General features: G+C 28.3%; 1 protein-coding gene across 1 annotated transcript; it reads right to left on the bottom strand.

The window, feature by feature from the left end:
- Positions 1 to 1007: 1007 nt before the first annotated feature.
- LOC130448344 (uncharacterized) lies at positions 1008 to 18229 on the bottom strand. The gene is made up of 9 exons (XM_056785658.1): positions 17625 to 18229; positions 16773 to 16881; positions 16495 to 16635; positions 13105 to 13179; positions 12930 to 13046; positions 12442 to 12546; positions 7719 to 7879; positions 5644 to 5909; positions 1008 to 5577 (listed from the first exon to the last, which is right to left on the bottom strand). The coding sequence occupies exons 1-9, from the start codon at positions 17963 to 17965 to the stop codon at positions 5396 to 5398; spliced, it is 1497 nt and encodes a 498-aa protein (XP_056641636.1). The 5' UTR covers positions 17966 to 18229; the 3' UTR covers positions 1008 to 5395.
- Between the last annotated feature and the right edge of the window lie 510 nt (positions 18230 to 18739).

Here is an 18739-nt window from a genome sequence, read left to right as displayed (position 1 = left end):
TCGACAATAAATAGGTTTTGCTTCGATTCAACATAAATATAGTAACTTTATAATGTATGGTTGTTATTTAATTGGCGTTACCCTTCCAAATTTTTAATGAACTTGAAAATATATGAATACATGAATATATAGTAACGCTATTTCATATATAGTAACTGTATAAAATATAAATGAATATAGTAACTGTGTTATCAACATTTAGGGGTGAAGCATTTTCAATTTTAAATTGGGCTTGGAAATATATATGAATATAGTAACTGTATGTAGCATGTGTCGTTCAAATTCAAGTGTAACGGAATTCCATATATTAATTTCTGGACAAAGCTTTGAAATTATAAATATGGTAACTGTATCACGTGTTATCATCATTTAGGGGTAACGCTTTTTAATTTTGAGCTTTTGAAATATATGAATATGGTAACCGTATAATGTGTTGTTTAAATTTAATGGTAACGCAATTTTATACATTAATTTTTTGGACAAAATTTTGAAAATATGAATACAGTAACTGTATCAAGTTGTGGCGTTGAAATTTGGTAACGCATTTCCTTCATACGCATTCAATTTTTTGGGCGGAATATAAAAGAAATTCACACATATAGTAACTGTATCATATGTTATTAACATTTAGTAGCAATTTCAATTTTAAATTGAGCTTTGAAATATATGGATATGGTAATCGTATCATCTGTCGTTTAAATTTAAGGGTAACGCGATTTCATATATTTATTTTCTAGATAAACTTTGAAAATATGTATATAGTAACTGTATCATGTGTCGTTGAAATTCAAGGGTAACGCAATTTCATATATTATATTTGTGGACGAAGCTTTGAAATTATGAATATAATAACTGTATCATATGTCGTTGAAATTTAATGCATTTTCATTTCTCAATTCATAATAATTTTTTGGTACACGCCAGTCTTTTTAATCGAATCTAACGATATGCGTTCAACAGTTAGGAATAAGAAGGAAGGGAAATTATTTTTTATGAATGAAACTCCGTTTTTCCTAATGTGATTTATTTCAGTTAAACATTACAAACTTGTAAATATCATCGGGGTATCACATTTCGACATTTCAATACCAACACGGAAAGAAAAACAGTTCGAATTTTTCCAAAAAAAAAAACATTTTTTAAAAAAATTCGACTCTATTGCTGTAAAATTGGAATGTAAAAGTTTTCAAAAAAATGTATACGTGTAAAAAAAATCATTTGTTTACTTCTGAATTAAATTTCCGAAAAATCTTCGAACGTAGTAGTTACAGATTATCCTACCAACCGAGTCAATTTCAGAAGTAAACAAATTTCGAACTTACAAATATTGGCTAAGATACAATGCGATTAAATAATAAAAACTAATTATCAACCGATTTAGTGCCGATAATAAAATAAGCACCTTGTACATAAATATAATCTGCAGGAACGTTTCGATATATCTAATAAACATCTTCAGGTTAAATAGTTCAACGAATTAAGTACCTAGTAGCTGCCTCTAATATCTTTCTTTCATTAATTTATTAAATAATATACAGAGTGATCAATATATGAATTAAATGATGATTTATTATAAATGAATACCGAATAGTAGGAAATTTTATTTCACGATCCTCTAATATAGATTTTGTTTAATTGAGAGACACCAAACAATCGCGTTTCTTTTCCATTTTTTATACAACTTCCTACATAATTTTCAAATTTAATTGAAAATTGTCAAGTCACGTAACCAAACGTACATTTTTATGCTATGAAATTTATTATATTGTACGAAAAGTAGAAGAAATAATCTATTTTGTTAATAACTACTTTTAGACGTCCCCTAGTATCATTACCTTGCTGTAACAAAGTTTCGCAAACCCCAAATTTGTTAATCGGGTTGATATTAAATTTTAGTAACGGACTAAGGGGTAAAAACTAGATATTTTCGGTTATTTTTTAATGGAAACTTTAAAAAAATTGTACAGAAATTTGGGACCGACCTAAATGGATTTTTTTCATAATTAATTATTTTTCCGAATACTCTGGTATCACTAATTTGCCGTCACCATGTTTCGAAGACCCCAAATTTGTTAATCGGGTTAGTATTAAGGAGTAGAAAAATGTATATTTTTGTTTTGTTATAAATCGAATTATTTTTGGGGAGGAAATGTTTCACATACAACTATAAATTTCATAGCATTTTAATAAGAAAAAATCGCTTTTCTCTTAAGTTTATGTCTCTTGGGAAAATGTTCTCGAAATGTACCACCATATTTTTCCTACAAATAAACAGACCTCAAAATGATTATTTTCTATCAAAATATTTTCAAATCAAAAATTTTCCCACTATTAAAATAAAAAAATGAACGAATTACAGGAAGGTTTTGTTGAAAAAAAATGCTATAAGAATTAAAAAAGAAACTACTATAATAATTGGAAAGTCAACATATTTTCCAAAGAATTATAATTCAATGCCACTTAGGGGCATATAGACCTTAAATAATTGTTTCTCAACAATTAAACGGAAAACTACGGGGGGCAATAGGAACCTAAAGTTCCAAAAGAACAATTTATGAAAATTGTAAAAAAGTCCATCTATTGAGATAAAGGGGCAGTTTAAAGGAAAAAATGCCATCTAAAGGCATATAGATCTCGAATCGTTATCGAAAAATTCGACAAAAATTTTTTTGTTACAATTGAAAAAGAAATTAATTGGTAAGGGGAAAATTGGAACGAAAAAGCATGAGAAAATTCAATTTTCCTATAAAAATATAATCTGGGGGACATAGAAGTCGAAATTATTGTTTTTAGCAATCATAAATAGAAATTGAGAAGCTACGGGGGATAATTGAAAAGATAATCATCACGTTTTCCATAGAAATATGATCTAGAGGTCAAACAGACATCGAAATATTCGTTTTTTTTCAAGATTTTCGAGGAAGTGACTGTATTAACAAGTTATTGCCGTCGTTCTGTCATCCGTCAATCAAATGTTGAGTTCTAGTTTGGTTTTCAAGTACCCTGTACCTAATTAATAAATTTCAACGTATCCTTATAAATATTTTAATTTTTTTTATGAATCAATTGTACTATTTTTCTATAAATTCATATCTAAACATTTTTTTTCCATATTAAACAGACTCTGATATAAAGTTTTTTAAATTCTATTTTGTAAACATCGAAATTTCTAACAAAAAATCATGCAAATATGTGGAATTGTTAAAAAAAGAATGATCCAAAGAAAAATAATGTACGAGATGTGATAAAAAAGTTGAAAAATATTGAAATTAATCGAATTGAATTAATATTTTTAACTTTTCTATCGCTCCTCGTATATAACCTTTTGTTGATTTGAACCTTTTATGATTTTTTGTATTTCTATTTCGCAAAGTAGTAATTTTTCACAAAAATAATTGTATAGATTAGAAAAATTAAATTAATTATACGAAGAGCATTAAAAATGTTGAAACATTTATTTAATTCAATCGTTGTATGAGGAAATACGTTTTTAAACTTTTCTATCGCTACTCGTATATTCACGCAAATATTTTTTGTTTGATGTTTTTAATGTAAAATATTACAAAAATCATATTATATATGTACGAGGTACGATAAAAAAAGTTGAATAATGAATTTTCAAATCAAGTCGATTATTCAACATTTTTAATGCTCCTCGTATAATCAAATTCCATTTTTTCTTTTCGATATATACAATTTTCAGTAAAAAATTTCTACTCGTCTAAATTTATCGAAAAAACAACTAATTCATTAATAGAAACTGATCTAATTCGATAAATTTTTGAGCTTTTTATCGCACCTCGTATATTCGTTTGAAAATTTTTTCGATTTTAACAATTTTTATTCAAAAATTCTCATATTTTCGAATTAGAAATAAAGAAATTATGAAGTTCGATCGAAACAAAAAAAATGTAATGATTTATACGAGGAACGATAAAAAAGTTGAATAATCGATTTGATTGAATTCTTGAAAATTTCATTCATTACATTTTTTTGTTTCGATCAAGTTTCATCATTTCTAATCGAAAATATGGAAATTTCTGAATAAAAATTTTTAAATCGAAAAAATTTAAAAACGAATATACGAGGTGCTTTAAAAAATTCAAAAATTTATCGTATTAGATCAATTTCTATTAACGAATTATTTTTTTACATGAAATTAGACCAGTAAAATTTTCTATTAAAAATTAAATTAATTATACGAGGAACATTAAAAATGTTTAAAAAATTGCTTTAACTCAATCGATATCTGAGAAAATACGTTCTTTAACTTTTCTGTCGCTCCTCGTATAATCATTTGAATATATTTTCGATATAAACAATTTTATATCTAAAAATTTCTATATGAGGGAATTAGAAATAAATAAAATTATGAAAATCAATCGAAACAAAAACACGTAATGAATTATACGAGGAGCCATAAAAAAATTGAGTAACGAATTTAATCCAATTAAGTCGATTATTCAACTTTTTTATCGTTTCTCGTATAATTCATCACTATTTTTCTGTTAGGATCGAATTTAATCATTTTTTTCAATTTCTATGGAAATATGGAAATTTTTGAATAAAAATTATTTCAATCGAAAAATTTCCTGAAGGAATATACGAGGTGCGAAAAGTTGAAAAATTTATCAAATTAGATCAATTTTTATTAACAAATTATTTTATTTCCAATAAAATTAGAAAATTTTCCTAAATTTGAACAAAAAAGTTTCAGAAATCATTTTTGGATTTAAAATTTAAATCGAAAACAATTCAAACAAATTTTTTAAAAACATTTTCGTTACTACTTCGAAATATTAATTGATTTCAGAGAAAAAAATAAATTTATCAACAATTTCAATGAATCTAGTTGTTTTTTTTAAGGTTTCCAACACCCCTGTATATTTAATACAATTTTTTAATCAAAAATTTTTTTAGACATAACACTGAACATTTTCAAATTCCCAAAATAGGGATGAAAAAAAATAATAAAAACACGAAGAAAAAATAGTATACGAGGTGCGATAAAAAAATCGATACACTCCACTAATTTTTTTCAAAAATTAAAACGAAAATAATAAAATCGTCACGAAAAAATCACCCGAAACATTTCTATTTAAATTTTATCTCCAAAAATAAAAAAAAATATAACAAACAAAAACGGAAATTAATCATACGATGAATGACAATATAAAAAATGAAACCAAAGAATTTATAAGACGCAATGACAATTTGAAATTGATACAATTTCATATTTTTTTTTGGGGAGGAGAGGGACACTTTCCAAATAGTACGAGTCGTTCTAAAAAATACTGTTTTGTACCTTAACGAATCTACAAACAAAAAAATCAAAACTACATTTCACCATTTCGATAAATAATTAATTAAACCAAAAAAAAAACAAATTCGAAAATTATTTTTTGATGCGTCTTATCAATTTTCGAAACGACGCCGTCCATTTCGTCCTAGTCAACTTGGCACAGTCGGATTCGTTCAAAGTTGAATTATGACAAAATTTATTTTCTTTAGGCGTCGTCGTGTTACTTTTATAATCGGCGCATATGTCGGAAGAAAACCCAGAGTCGCTACCGAATCCTGAAAATTCCAAAAAAAAAAAAACAAAAAAAATCGCCCCCTTCCGATATACGTCATTCAACTCACTTCTAAAGCTGCCGCAATTGCCTCGAGCGGTTTCGTCGTCCTTATCCCGTACGTAACTAGAAGTGTCCGAAACGTCGTCCATATACGATATGGACAATTCGGCGAAGGGGACCGTCAACGACGAACAATCGCTTTGGATTGGTCCGTCCACGTGGCAGAACCACTCCGATAGGCTTTCGCCTTCCGAATGGATCGGCGACGGGGGCGGTTTGATCATGTTGCGCATTTCGAGGAAAGGCGTTTGGAGGCAGCCGAACAATTTACGACTTACAACAAAAAAAAATTATTATTCGTACGAAATTTTATCGTTTCGGGAGATTATTGGGTGGGGGGACGTAGATTTTTTAAGAAATTTTTGTAAGGAAACGAATTTCTAATACCTCCATTAGAAGATTGCTTGGGGAGATGTATTGAGATAGCTTTTGGGATAAACACTTTTTGTGAGGTTAATTGGGGGGTAATGGGAATGGTTTTTAGACATTTTGGGAGGTACACTTTTTGTTAAGCTGTTGGAGGGTAACAAACATGTTTTTGAGAAAGTATTGGAGTTAAACGTGTTTCCAAGTTAAAAACTTGCGAGGTTGTTTGGGGGGTAATAGACATATTTTTGAATAAGTTTAGGGGACTTTTAAAAATGGAAAATGTTTATGTGGTTATTTTGGGGTAACAGACATGTTTTTGAGTTAAACGTGTTTCCAAGTTTAACAGTTCTGAGGTTATTTGGGGGGTAATGGACATATTTTTGAGGGATTAGGGGTTTTTTCAAAGTGGAAACCGTTTATGTGGTTATTTGGGGGGAAACAGACATGTTTTTGAGAAAGATTAGTGGGCTTTTCAAAGTGGAAACAGTTATTGGGGGGGAGGGGGGCAACAAATATTTTTTTTAGAAAGTATTAGAGTTAAACGTGTTTCCAAGTCAAAAACTTGCGAGGTTTAAGGGACTTTTCAAAGTGGAAACTGTTTATGACGTTATTTGGGGGCTAACAGACATGTGTTCAGGAAATTTTAGGGATATACATTGTTTTTAAGATGATAACTTTTTATGGTAGTAGTCGTTTTAAGAAATTTTTGGGTTTTAACGGCGTTTCCAAGGTAAAAACTATATGTGCGGTTATAAAGGGGATGTTAGACACATATTATGGGGTAAAAGGTTTCTCCAATACAAAAACTTTTGATAGACGAACGACTTTGGAACAATTTTTAGAATGTGTTGGGAGTTACTTTGATAAAAAAAACAATACGATTTTGAAAATATGCATTTTGGAAATATTTATTATGTAAAACAAGTTTTTTAAGGTGATTGGTGAATATAAATATTTTGTTTACAAGTTTTGGGAGGTAACTTGATAACCAAATAGACACGATTTCGAAAAAAATTCAGGGAGAAAGTATTTTCACAGTTTTAGATGTATTACACTTTGTGGGGTAAAATTATAAGATATAACTTTTTTAAAGGAGTTTTTGGAATGTTTTGGGGGGTAACTTGATGAACATTTCAGGAAGTTGATGTATTTGGGAAATATTTATATGTATAACAATTTTTTTGAAGTTAATTAGAGAATATACATATTTTATAAAAAGTTTGTGGGGTAAACATATTCAAAAGTACAAGTTTTGGGAGGTAACCTGATAACAAAATAGACACGATTTCGAAAATATTTCAGGGGATAGATGTCTTTTCAAAAATTTTAATTTTCTGCTACAATTTTTTGGGTTAACTGAGGGGAAATGGGCTCATTTTTAGAAATTTTTTGGGGGTAACGGGATTTTTTCAATAAAAACATTCTTTAGAGTTATTTAGGAAAAAAAAACAGATAACATTTATAAGTTTTCAGGGGTAACTGCCTCTTACAAAATTATATATTTGGGGGGTAACTTGATGAAAATATTTTGGGGAAAAAATAGTGGAAAGCACAAAATTTTCGTTAAAATTCGAATAAAACCTTTGATTTAAAAGAAAATTAACATTTTGGGGGATACCTTTGAGATAAATAAGAAAAATTTAATTTACAATATTATTTTTCACTAAGAAAAAAATGCCGAAATCGATTAAAATACAAAATAATCAAACTTACTCGTATTTTCGATGATTCGGCGACATTTTTCGATAAGTCGATTTAGTGTAAGCACAAACCGAACACTTTTTCAAACGACAAGTCGCCAAATGTTGTACGGCCTTTTGGAATTGCGACGCCAAAGCGCCGTTCGAATGTTCCATCAATTTAAAATCCTCTACCTAAGATAAATAATTTTTTCTTAACGTATCGGTAAACAATTCGACCCGACCTCGTAATATAGAGAGTTACATATTAAACGGTGAACTATTCAGGTTATTACACACCTGATTCGGTTTTTAATTGCGCGTTTTTTCGACTTTCGCCACAATTAAAATTCCGAATAGGAATGGAAATATATATATATTTATATATATATACCGAGTGTTATTTATTACATTTTCATTACCAAAATAGATTAATTGTTAATTGGAAAACGAACCGATTTAGGCAAGTAGGTAACTGTTTTATAATTAAAAAAAAAAAAAAGAAATTATTTGAAAATTTGCAATTATTTGATTAGTTTTCTTCACAAACTGCTATAGGATAAGAAAAATATTAAGTATCCACTCCCTTTTTTACTAATAAGGTTGTTTTTTAATATTTTTGACCTTAAACTTGAAAAAATTTATATTCTAAACACTTTGAATAGATTTGAATCAATTTTATAAATATTTTTGGTACCAGGACCCAAGTAGTTTCAAAAATATTAATTTCCACGAAAGGGGGACAATAAGAAGACTCTGGGGGGCAAATTGTTGCTTTATAGTGAATGTCCTATCAATTCACTTAATGGTTTGGTAAAAAATTTAAAATATTTAACACATTTTTCGAAAACTTGAAAATTCTTCTATGTGGTCCCCTTTTATGATCTATTTCATCCATTATGACAGTTTTTCTTATATATTTTTGACATAATAATTAAAAAACTGGTCACAAGATGTGCTAGAGAGCACAAGAAACGTCAGAAAGAGAACTAGAATGAGACTTTAGCATCAAGAAGAGTCTTAAATATACCGAAAAGCAAAATAAACCACAGTAAAGGAAGTAGAACGATAGATAGACCTTCAAATCGATAGATAGACCTTCAAATGGACCTAAAACTTTCTATAAACAAAAAAAAATCAAAAGAAGAAGTAGAATGACATATAAAAATTAAAATGGTCCAAAAGTGTTGGAAACATATAGAAACCTCATAAGAAAAAATGTATAAGCCTCAAGATGAGGCAAAAAAGTGCAAAAAACCTAAAGAAACCTTAAAAAAGAAAGCAAACCATTTATGAGCTTGAAGTATGGTCAAAAGGGTGCTGGAAAGAAAAGGAAATCACCAGAAAAGAAGTAGAATTATACATAAAACTCAAAATGAACCTGGAATGGGTTAAAATCTAAAGAAACATCAAAAAAAAGAAAGAAAACGATATATGAGCCTCAAGAGGGGGCAAAAAAGTACTGAATACCTAAAAAACCTCCATAAAAAAGGAAAACGATATAATAGCCTGAAGAATGGACGAAAAAAGTGCTGGAAAGAAGAAGAAATCACCAGAAAAGAAGTAGAAAAGATATCAGTCTCAAAATAGTCCAAACAGTGCTATAAAGCAGAAAAAATCACAGGAGAATAAGCAAAATGAAATATGAACCTTAAGATGATCCAAAAATGTGTCAGAAACGTAATGAAACCTCGTAAAAAAAGTAGAATGATTGATAAATCTCAAGATGGTCCAAAAATGTAGCAATGAGCAAAATAAATCACAGAAAAAAAAATAAAATTATATATCAACCCCAAGTTGATTCAAAAAATTTGCTGAACACTAAAAAATAACGCAAAAAAAGAAGTAGAATGACACAAAAACCTCAAAATGGTTCAAAAATGTGTTAGAAACCTCGAAAAGAGAAGTGGAATGAGACATAAACCTTAAAATCATTCAAAAATGTGCTAAAAACGTAGGAAAAAGAAATAGAATGATGGATAAACCTCAAAATGCTCCAAAAATGTTTTAGAAGCCTCGAAGGGAGAAGTGGAATGGAACATAAACATTAAAATTATCCAAAAATGTACTAGAAACCTAGGAAAAAGAAATAGAATGATTGATAAACCTCAAAATGATCCAAAAATGAGTTAGAAGCCTCGAAAAGACAAGTGGAATGAGACATAAACAATAAAATTATTCAAAAATGTGCTAGAAACCTAGGAAAAAGAAATAGAATGATTGATAAACCTCAAAATGATCCAAAAATGAGTTAGAAGCCTCGAAAAGACAAGTGGAATGAGACATAAACAATAAAATTATTCAAAAATGTACTAGAAACCTAGGAAAAAGAAATAGAATGATTGATAAACCTCAAAATGATCCAAAAATGAGTTAGAAGCCTCGAAAAGACAAGTGGAATGAGACATAAACAATAAAATTATTCAAAAATGTGCTAGAAACCTAGGAAAAAGAAATAGAATGATTGATAAACCTCAAAATGATCCAAAAATGAGTTAGAAGCCTCGAAAAGACAAGTGGAATGAGATTTAAACATTAAAATTATCCAAAAATGTGCTAGAAACCTAGGAAAAAGAAATAGAATGATTGATAAACCTCAAAATGATCCAAAAATGAATTAGAAGCCTCGAAAAGACAAGTGGAATGAGACATAAACAATAAAATTATTCAAAAATGTGCTAGAAACCTAGGAAAAAGAAATAGAATGATTGATAAACCTCAAAATGATCCAAAAATGAATTAGAAGCCTCGAAAAGACAAGTGGAATGAGACATAAACAATAAAATTATTCAAAAATGTGCTAGAAACCTAGGAAAAAGAAATAGAATGATTGATAAACCTCAAAATGCTCCAAAAATGTGTTAGAAGCCTCGAAAGGAGAAGTGGAATGGAACATAAACATTAAAATTATCCAAAAATGTACTAGAAACCTAGGAAAAAGAAATAGAATGATTGATAAACCTCAAAATGATCCAAAAATGAGTTAGAAGCCTCGAAAAGACAAGTGGAATGAGACATAAACAATAAAATTATTCAAAAATGTGCTAGAAACCTAGGAAAAAGAAATAGAATGATTGATAAACCTCAAAATGATCCAAAAATGAGTTAGAAGCCTCGAAAAGACAAGTGGAATGAGACATAAACAATAAAATTATTCAAAAATGTACTAGAAACCTAGGAAAAAGAAATAGAATGATTGATAAACCTCAAAATGATCCAAAAATGAGTTAGAAGCCTCGAAAAGACAAGTGGAATGAGACATAAACAATAAAATTATTCAAAAATGTGCTAGAAACCTAGGAAAAAGAAATAGAATGATTGATAAACCTCAAAATGATCCAAAAATGAATTAGAAGCCTCGAAAAGACAAGTGGAATGAGACATAAACAATAAAATTATTCAAAAATGTGCTAGAAACCTAGGAAAAAGAAATAGAATGATTGATAAACCTCAAAATGCTCCAAAAATGTGTTAGAAGCCTCGAAAGGAGAAGTGGAATGAGACATAAACAATAAAATTATTCAAAAATGTGCTAGAAACCTAGGAAAAAGAAATAGAATGATTGATAAACCTCAAAATGATCCAAAAATGAGTTAGAAGCCTCGAAAAGACAAGTGGAATGAGACATAAACAATAAAATTATTCAAAAATGTGCTAGAAACCTAGGAAAAAGAAATAGAATGATTGATAAACCTCAAAATGATCCAAAAATGAATTAGAAGCCTCGAAAAGACAAGTGGAATGAGACATAAACAATAAAATTATTCAAAAATGTGCTAGAAACCTAGGAAAAAGAAATAGAATGATTGATAAACCTCAAAATGATCCAAAAATGAATTAGAAGCCTCGAAAAGACAAGTGGAATGAGACATAAACAATAAAATTATTCAAAAATGTGCTAGAAACCTAGGAAAAAGAAATAGAATGATTGATAAACCTCAAAATGCTCCAAAAATGTGTTAGAAGCCTCGAAAGGAGAAGTGGAATGGAACATAAACATTAAAATTATCCAAAAATGTACTAGAAACCTAGGAAAAAGAAATAGAATGATTGATAAACCTCAAAATGATCCAAAAATGAGTTAGAAGCCTCGAAAAGACAAGTGGAATGAGACATAAACAATAAAATTATTCAAAAATGTGCTAGAAACCTAGGAAAAAGAAATAGAATGATTGATAAACCTCAAAATGATCCAAAAATGAGTTAGAAGCCTCGAAAAGACAAGTGGAATGAGATTTAAACATTAAAATTATCCAAAAATGTGCTAGAAACCTAGGAAAAAGAAATAGAATGATTGGTAAACCTCAAGATGGTCCAAAAATATGCCAAAACGCAAAATAAATCTTAGCAAAAGATATATCAACCTGAAGTTGATCCAAAAAAATGTGCTGGACACCAAAAGAAACATCAGAAAAAGAAGTAGAATAACACGTAAACCTTAAAATAATCCAAAAATGTGCCTGAGACCAAATGGAACCTCAGAAAAAGAAGTAGTATGATGCATCAGCTTTAAAATGGGCCAAGAATGTGCTATTAACTGAAATAAAATAAAAGAAAAGTAGAAGAAAGCGAATTAAAGATAAATTCAAGTCATTCAGTAAACTTAAGCAAAGTTGAAACGACATTATCAACAAAAATATGGAACATAAGTCCCCACAATGATGTATACAAAATTATTATTCTGGTCATAATAATAATGTAGCAATTCAATTATTCACAGTTCGTGTATGTACGAAATTAAAATAACATCGACATACCTGTTTTTCCATGCAACATAAATCATCGTTCGAATGCCTGCCTTGAATTAAAAATTTTCCCACGCCTTTGCGTTCCGCTTCTAACGCTTCCTTCAATTGATCGTTCTGTATAATTAAAGCAAAAAAAATGCGATTTTCATACGGATTTTATCGATATAAATGACGAAATCTCGTTTCATTAAAAAAGAAAATTATTTTACAATAAGCAAACACTCGAACTCGACGCGGGACTTGGATTAATCAGAAAAAAAAAACCAAGGGACAACGAACTTTGATATACTAATTTTGGAAGTCGTGAAAACAAATATAAAATCGAGTTATACATTTAAATGATGTTACATTCATTAATATTCATCAACATATGTTACCAAATGTTAATTTTATTTTTTTAAATATAGGAGAAAAGAAAACTGCAAGGAATCGAAAGTAAATGTAAATTAAAAAGGAAATTTGGCTTGTGAATAAATTAAAAAAATTATTACACTAACCTCTCTTTCCAACGAATCTTTTTCATTTTTAATCCTAGTCATATGAGTTACTACTTCTTGTCTAGCTCTTTCCAATTTCCTCCTATTGTATTCGGATTCTTTCGCTTGTTCTTGAAGCTAGAAGAGTAATTAACAAAAATATACCAAGAAAAAAAAATGATTTTAAGTGACTTACTATTTTCAGAGCTTTATCCCTCTCCTTTTCGATGATTTCTTTTTGTTCTTCGCATTTTTCTTTTTCCGCTCGAATCTAACAATAAAGATTAAGACATTTTTAAATCGAATAAATTTATATTAAAAAAATAAACGATAACGTTACTCCAAATAGTAAAATACTTTTTACTCATTTAAAAAACAATCATGGTAAATATAAACAATTGTGGTAGTTGTTATATTTTATTAATTACAGGGCCTGTGCAATGGAATAGGACAAGTTCAGGACGATTTTCAACGCCATCTCTGTTACTGGCTCACATCTAAAAGCTTCCTTTTTGGTGTTTTATTTTTAAATGCTTGTCAATCTGGATTCTGAAACTAAGTTGCAATCATGTATCGAGAAACAACCTAAGATTATTGAATGAACAACAACGTCCATCTTGCAAAGGTGTTTGATATTGTTTGTTTATTAGCTATTTGCATTTTTGTGCATTTAAGTTATTATTTGTTGGGAATTGTGCTGTCGTGTTTACTTATTCAATATGAGTAAACGAGTAAAGGCCTAACTAGGATACACGAATAAGCAAGCGATGATGTGAAAGTAATATTTACTATTTATCAACATAAAAATATTTAAATTGAAATCAAGTTCATATCTAAAATGATTTTATTCTTATTTTACCTTTTTATACACATTCCATTCCTACGAATGAAGACGTTTGCAGGATTTGGTTGCAAAGAATAAATAACCCCAAGTTAATGCTTGCAGATACAGTATTATCATCACATAGAATAAGTGATATTCATTTTGAAGCAATTTGTAGAAACCCCAATGGAAGGTTAAAAAAACTTTCACTGCCTTCTCTACATTTACCCGGTAAGAACTTATATTTACGGTGACTATAAACCTCTTATGAATCATAGTGAAAAATTATGCAGAGGAAAAGAATTGCTATTTCCTCCAATAGTCAATGTCCCTATTTATAAACCATTCAATAGAAGCTCAAAATATACAGGATTAGATCTTGTCAGGTTCAGTAGCGAAGAAATTATTTAAAACTCTCAAATGCCACTTGTGTAAAGTAAATTCATTACTGTTTTATGTGCGCCTTCAGCAAAATTCTGTTGATATTTTAAAAAGTTTTTCTGATAAAATTTTCGAAATATTGCCCCAGTTAATCAATTCGTTAGGCATAAAGAAACAAATATTTCGATTAGAGGATTTGACAGACATTTCCTCAATATTTTGTTCAGATCATTATATAGGTATAATTAATAAAATTTTGAAGGACAAAGATCAACAATATAAAGACTATGATGTTGTGATGAATATGGCATAAGTTAAATATAGGGAAAGCTGCAACAAAGACAACAACCATTGTATGTACCATGCACAAACAGAAACATTTTTTAAACACGCCAACATCTCACTGCTGACAGTCTTAAACCTGCTAAAGTGCGAAGGAAATTTTTTTGTTTGTGGATCTAGTTATAAAATGTCAAAAACAAAATAAAAATTATAATAATCATCCTGTGTTCCAATATCTACCTATATCTTATATAAACCATTTAATTGTGAAATTTATATGGTCAAACCTGGTTGTCACATAAATTGTAAATGAAACCAAAATATTTTACAAAATACTTCATTTAAACAGCATTTTACTTTCAGGTATTTATATTTTCTTGCAAACAACAATATTTGAATTTGAAATGTTAGCAAAATGAAAGTATTTTGCATAATACTGTTGTTTCATTCACAATTTGATGCGACAACTATCTTCTAGCTAGAATTATTTTCAAATTTCCCGCGAAACTAGCATGGGTATGAACCTTATATCAAATCTTTGATTATAGAAATCTTTTTTCTTGGTACGGAACCAGTCCGAGGGATGTCGTTAAGATCGAACTTTGTCGTCAAATTTTTATACAGAGTGACAGATCTATGGAGTATATAATATTTGATTGATTATTTACATCTGTCAAAAGTCAAAATAACAAAAACAAAATGGCCAATCTTGTTGACATATGTTCGGTTTCTCAAATTTTATTTCGCAAAAGAACCGGATCGATTGGAAAAAAAAATTATTAATAACTAATAATAATATGGAATGGATGATCTGCTAATATTATAAATATGACATCATGTTGTGATGTTGATTCACCTTTTATTTACAGTGTTTAATGGTGACGCGATAAACACAGAGAATTTATTCAAATCAGGTCTTTTTATTAGAATCATGGTAGAAAATAGAATTCGACGTGTTAACCTTGAAAAAATTATAAAATCTTGATTATTTTTAAATAACCTAATTACGAATTTAGAAGTAGTATAATTAAATATAACAACGCCTTTGATGGTAATATTGGATTTTAATTTATAAGGAACGGTCCATGGTCGCGTTTATAACGAAAAATAAATTTTCTACTGTATAATTAAGTTGATAAACTATTCAATTTCAATTAATTTCATGACAATATGAAAATTAGAAAGCTATAATTTCAAAAATCTTAAATGGTTTAAATATCTAGTCATTTAGTGAGGTTATGTTTGGGTGATTATCGTAAAGATAAACAAAATTTATGATAAAATAGAAACATATTAAAAATTTGGCCTTCAAGTTATCAATTTTTTATTTCATCGATGTTTATTTTGTCATAAAATTTCACAAAATACCCAGTTGCTAGTTCAAGAAATTTCATATTGTGAAAGTCGTTAAACTACATTAATTAGTGACATATGATCATTAGATGCTTGATACGGGATGTCCTACAAATTAATTAGTATAAGTATGAACATTTTTTTCCATATTTAAAGAAATTCATTGATTCAAGATATAAAAGTATTTTATAATGTTTGATTGATAAAAAATTTATATTGTAATAAAATAAATAGAGGATTTTTTTTTCAAAAAATGTTTTTTCCAAGAAATTTTTACAAAAAAAAACAGATTCATATGAAACATTGTAAAAACAGTATTAATGGCCTCTAATTTTGACACAACACTCCCATGGAATGTATCTACAAGTAAAACTGAACAGCTGTTCGTTTAAAAAAAAATAAGATATAGGGCGTTAAAGTACAGATACTGGAAATAAACGATAAAAATGACAGTCAAATATTTATTTTGGACAGCAAAAGAAATAAAGAGAATTAAATTGAAGCGAACGATATGTTTTTACTGCAAAAATTGATTTTTCCTACGAAATTTTCCAAAAAAAAACACAATGTTAGTGAGTGTACTGCTCTTAAATTTGGACAGAACATTCTCACAACATATATTTATAATTAAAAAAATCAGCAGTGATCTAAATATAAAAATAATAGATTTATACAAGGTGTTAAGAGTATAGGTACCAAAAATCAAAAATAAAAAAAGATTATATAAAGAAATATGCCATGACCTACCTTATCACACTGTTCTTCCAAATAAACAACCCTTTCAAACTGCAAAAATACTTCGTCTTCTTTTTCTCTCAACAGAGATTCGTTAGATTCAAGTCTTTTCGTTAACTGATCTCTTTGTTTGATCAAATCGTCTCTTTCCGTCTGTTAAAAAAACAAATTTCATAAGCGCATATTTTCATAATCAAATTAAAAAGCTCAAGATTAATTTCAGCAGTAAAATGTGCTTGTACATAAGCCAAAATGTCACCTAATTGAAAAAATTCGATTTCAAAACTTACCTTGACCTCATGATACTTTTCCTCCAAATAATAAGCGATATTTCTAGCCTCTTCGTATTTCTGTGACAAATGTAAATATTTGTCATAATGTTTTTTGAATAAAACGAATCTAGAATTGAAAAAAAACTGCAAAAAAGACAGTTTCTACAAGGGTGAAAAATGGGTAATTTGAGGTTAAAAACAAAATTAACAAACCTCAATCATTAGAAATAACCCTTTGAAACTTTTTTCTATTGAAATAAATTAAAAATAACGAAAAGGGGAGCATATATCCACAGTTTTCACCTGATTTAACTACGTGCGTTTTAAATTCGTTTCTCAAGGTCAATGTTACATTGAAAATACTGATATATGTAAGTTATAGAAATAAAAACAGAAAAAAAATAGTAACAAACTGAAAAATTGTGTATAAATTAAGAATAGAATATTTTTTACAAAAAAAATTTCTCTTCTTATCCACTTTATTTTATAATTGATGTAATTATATATATATTTTTAAGGTCGTATAACGTCAAAATAAACAATTTCGAAATTTTAGCAAACATGTTTACTTCATTTATAATCCTATCATAAATATATCTCATGTAAAGTATAATTTCATTGAGCCTATTGAAATTGATATACATAAAATAAGACCAACAGGAAATTTGAAATTTCCGGATAAGCCGCGCCTGTTCTACTTTATGCCTTTTTTTATTGGTATTAATAGTAAAGTAAAAAAACGACCCTATAAGTTTTGTTAATTTCTCATTTTTGTTACGAAAATGTGGAATCCTAATCTACGTTCCTATGTATATATCTATATATATATATATATAAAATTTAATGCATTAACGTTAAATAAATACTAACCTATAAAAATCATTTTCAGTAACAATATCTCTGATGCTGTCTTCGGGATCGACTCGATCATATACAGGAATCCTTTTATGAGCTTTCTGTAGAGGAACTAATTCCTTTTTATCTAAATATTCTGTTGATTGTGTTGAACCTGAACCAGCATCTAGAAGATTTTCAGATCGGCCGTGATGGATTTCTTCGGATACGGGAATACTCATGGAATTTTGTAGAACTAATTCATCGCTTTTACTAGACGTTAATTCGTTATAAATTTGATCATTTTTTGTGGCACGATACGTGTCCAGAAAGGAACGAGGGAATGTATCTCCGCGAGGTAGTAGTAAATCAGTCATTACTACTGAAATTAAGAATTTCAAGGATAGTCCATTTTTTTAGTTACACTAATTTGAAACATGTAAATTTCGTTAAGCACGATAGATTAATTATATAACTCATCACTATATATAAAAATAATAATATTTATAAAACGATATACAATGAACAACAAATCAACACAACGAATAGTGACACCTCCATTGAACTGTGATATGACACTGACATTTAGTTCTTACACCAACCTTTCATTCCCTACTTCATGTTATACGTCATATTTTATTAAGGTGGAAGAAGATTTTTGTAATAAGGTATTTATAATAAAATAAATATTAATTATTAATGTCAGTAAGAATATTGATATTGATTTCTATAATTAAATAGAAAAAAGTTTTGGAAAAACTACAGAGTCATCTCTCGTATGAAAGTTGTTATTGTGGTTGAATAAAAAGGCGATTTTGTCAAGTCATCTATTGATCACGAAATTAGTTGGTATAAAATTACTTAGATAGCAGCACAATATTAATATGAACAAAATTTTCTTAATTAAATATTAATTACTACCTGTAAAAAATTAAGAAAATTATTTTATACGTAAATAGTGTTTATTTGCATAATTATAAACTTATAAATTTTAATAAAGAATAAAAGTACTTTTTATATATTGAGTGAAACAAGTAAACTATTTATATGAAATATGATTACGTAAACATAGATTATTAAAATATTACACTATTGTTTTAGTTGTTTTTAGTTTAATTTCAAGTTTTTTAAATACAACTGAAGTTAATAGT

Source organism: Diorhabda sublineata, chromosome 1 (assembly GCF_026230105.1).
Source record: "Diorhabda sublineata isolate icDioSubl1.1 chromosome 1, icDioSubl1.1, whole genome shotgun sequence".
NCBI classification, from domain to species: domain Eukaryota; kingdom Metazoa; phylum Arthropoda; class Insecta; order Coleoptera; family Chrysomelidae; genus Diorhabda; species Diorhabda sublineata.
This window is presented reverse-complemented; position numbering and strand designations above follow the sequence as displayed.

Bases quoted from the DNA above. Each gene is read 5' to 3' on its own strand.
- LOC130448344 (XM_056785658.1), bottom strand. From the start codon at position 17,965: ATGACTGATTTACTACTACCTCGCGGAGATACATTCCCTCGTTCCTTT. The intron at 13,180-16,494 runs GTAGGTCATGGC...CTTTATTGTTAG, and splicing joins TGGAAGAACAGTGTGATAAG to ATTCGAGCGGAAAAAGAAAA. The intron at 13,047-13,104 runs GTAAGTCACTTA...TTACTCTTCTAG, and splicing joins GGGATAAAGCTCTGAAAATA to CTTCAAGAACAAGCGAAAGA.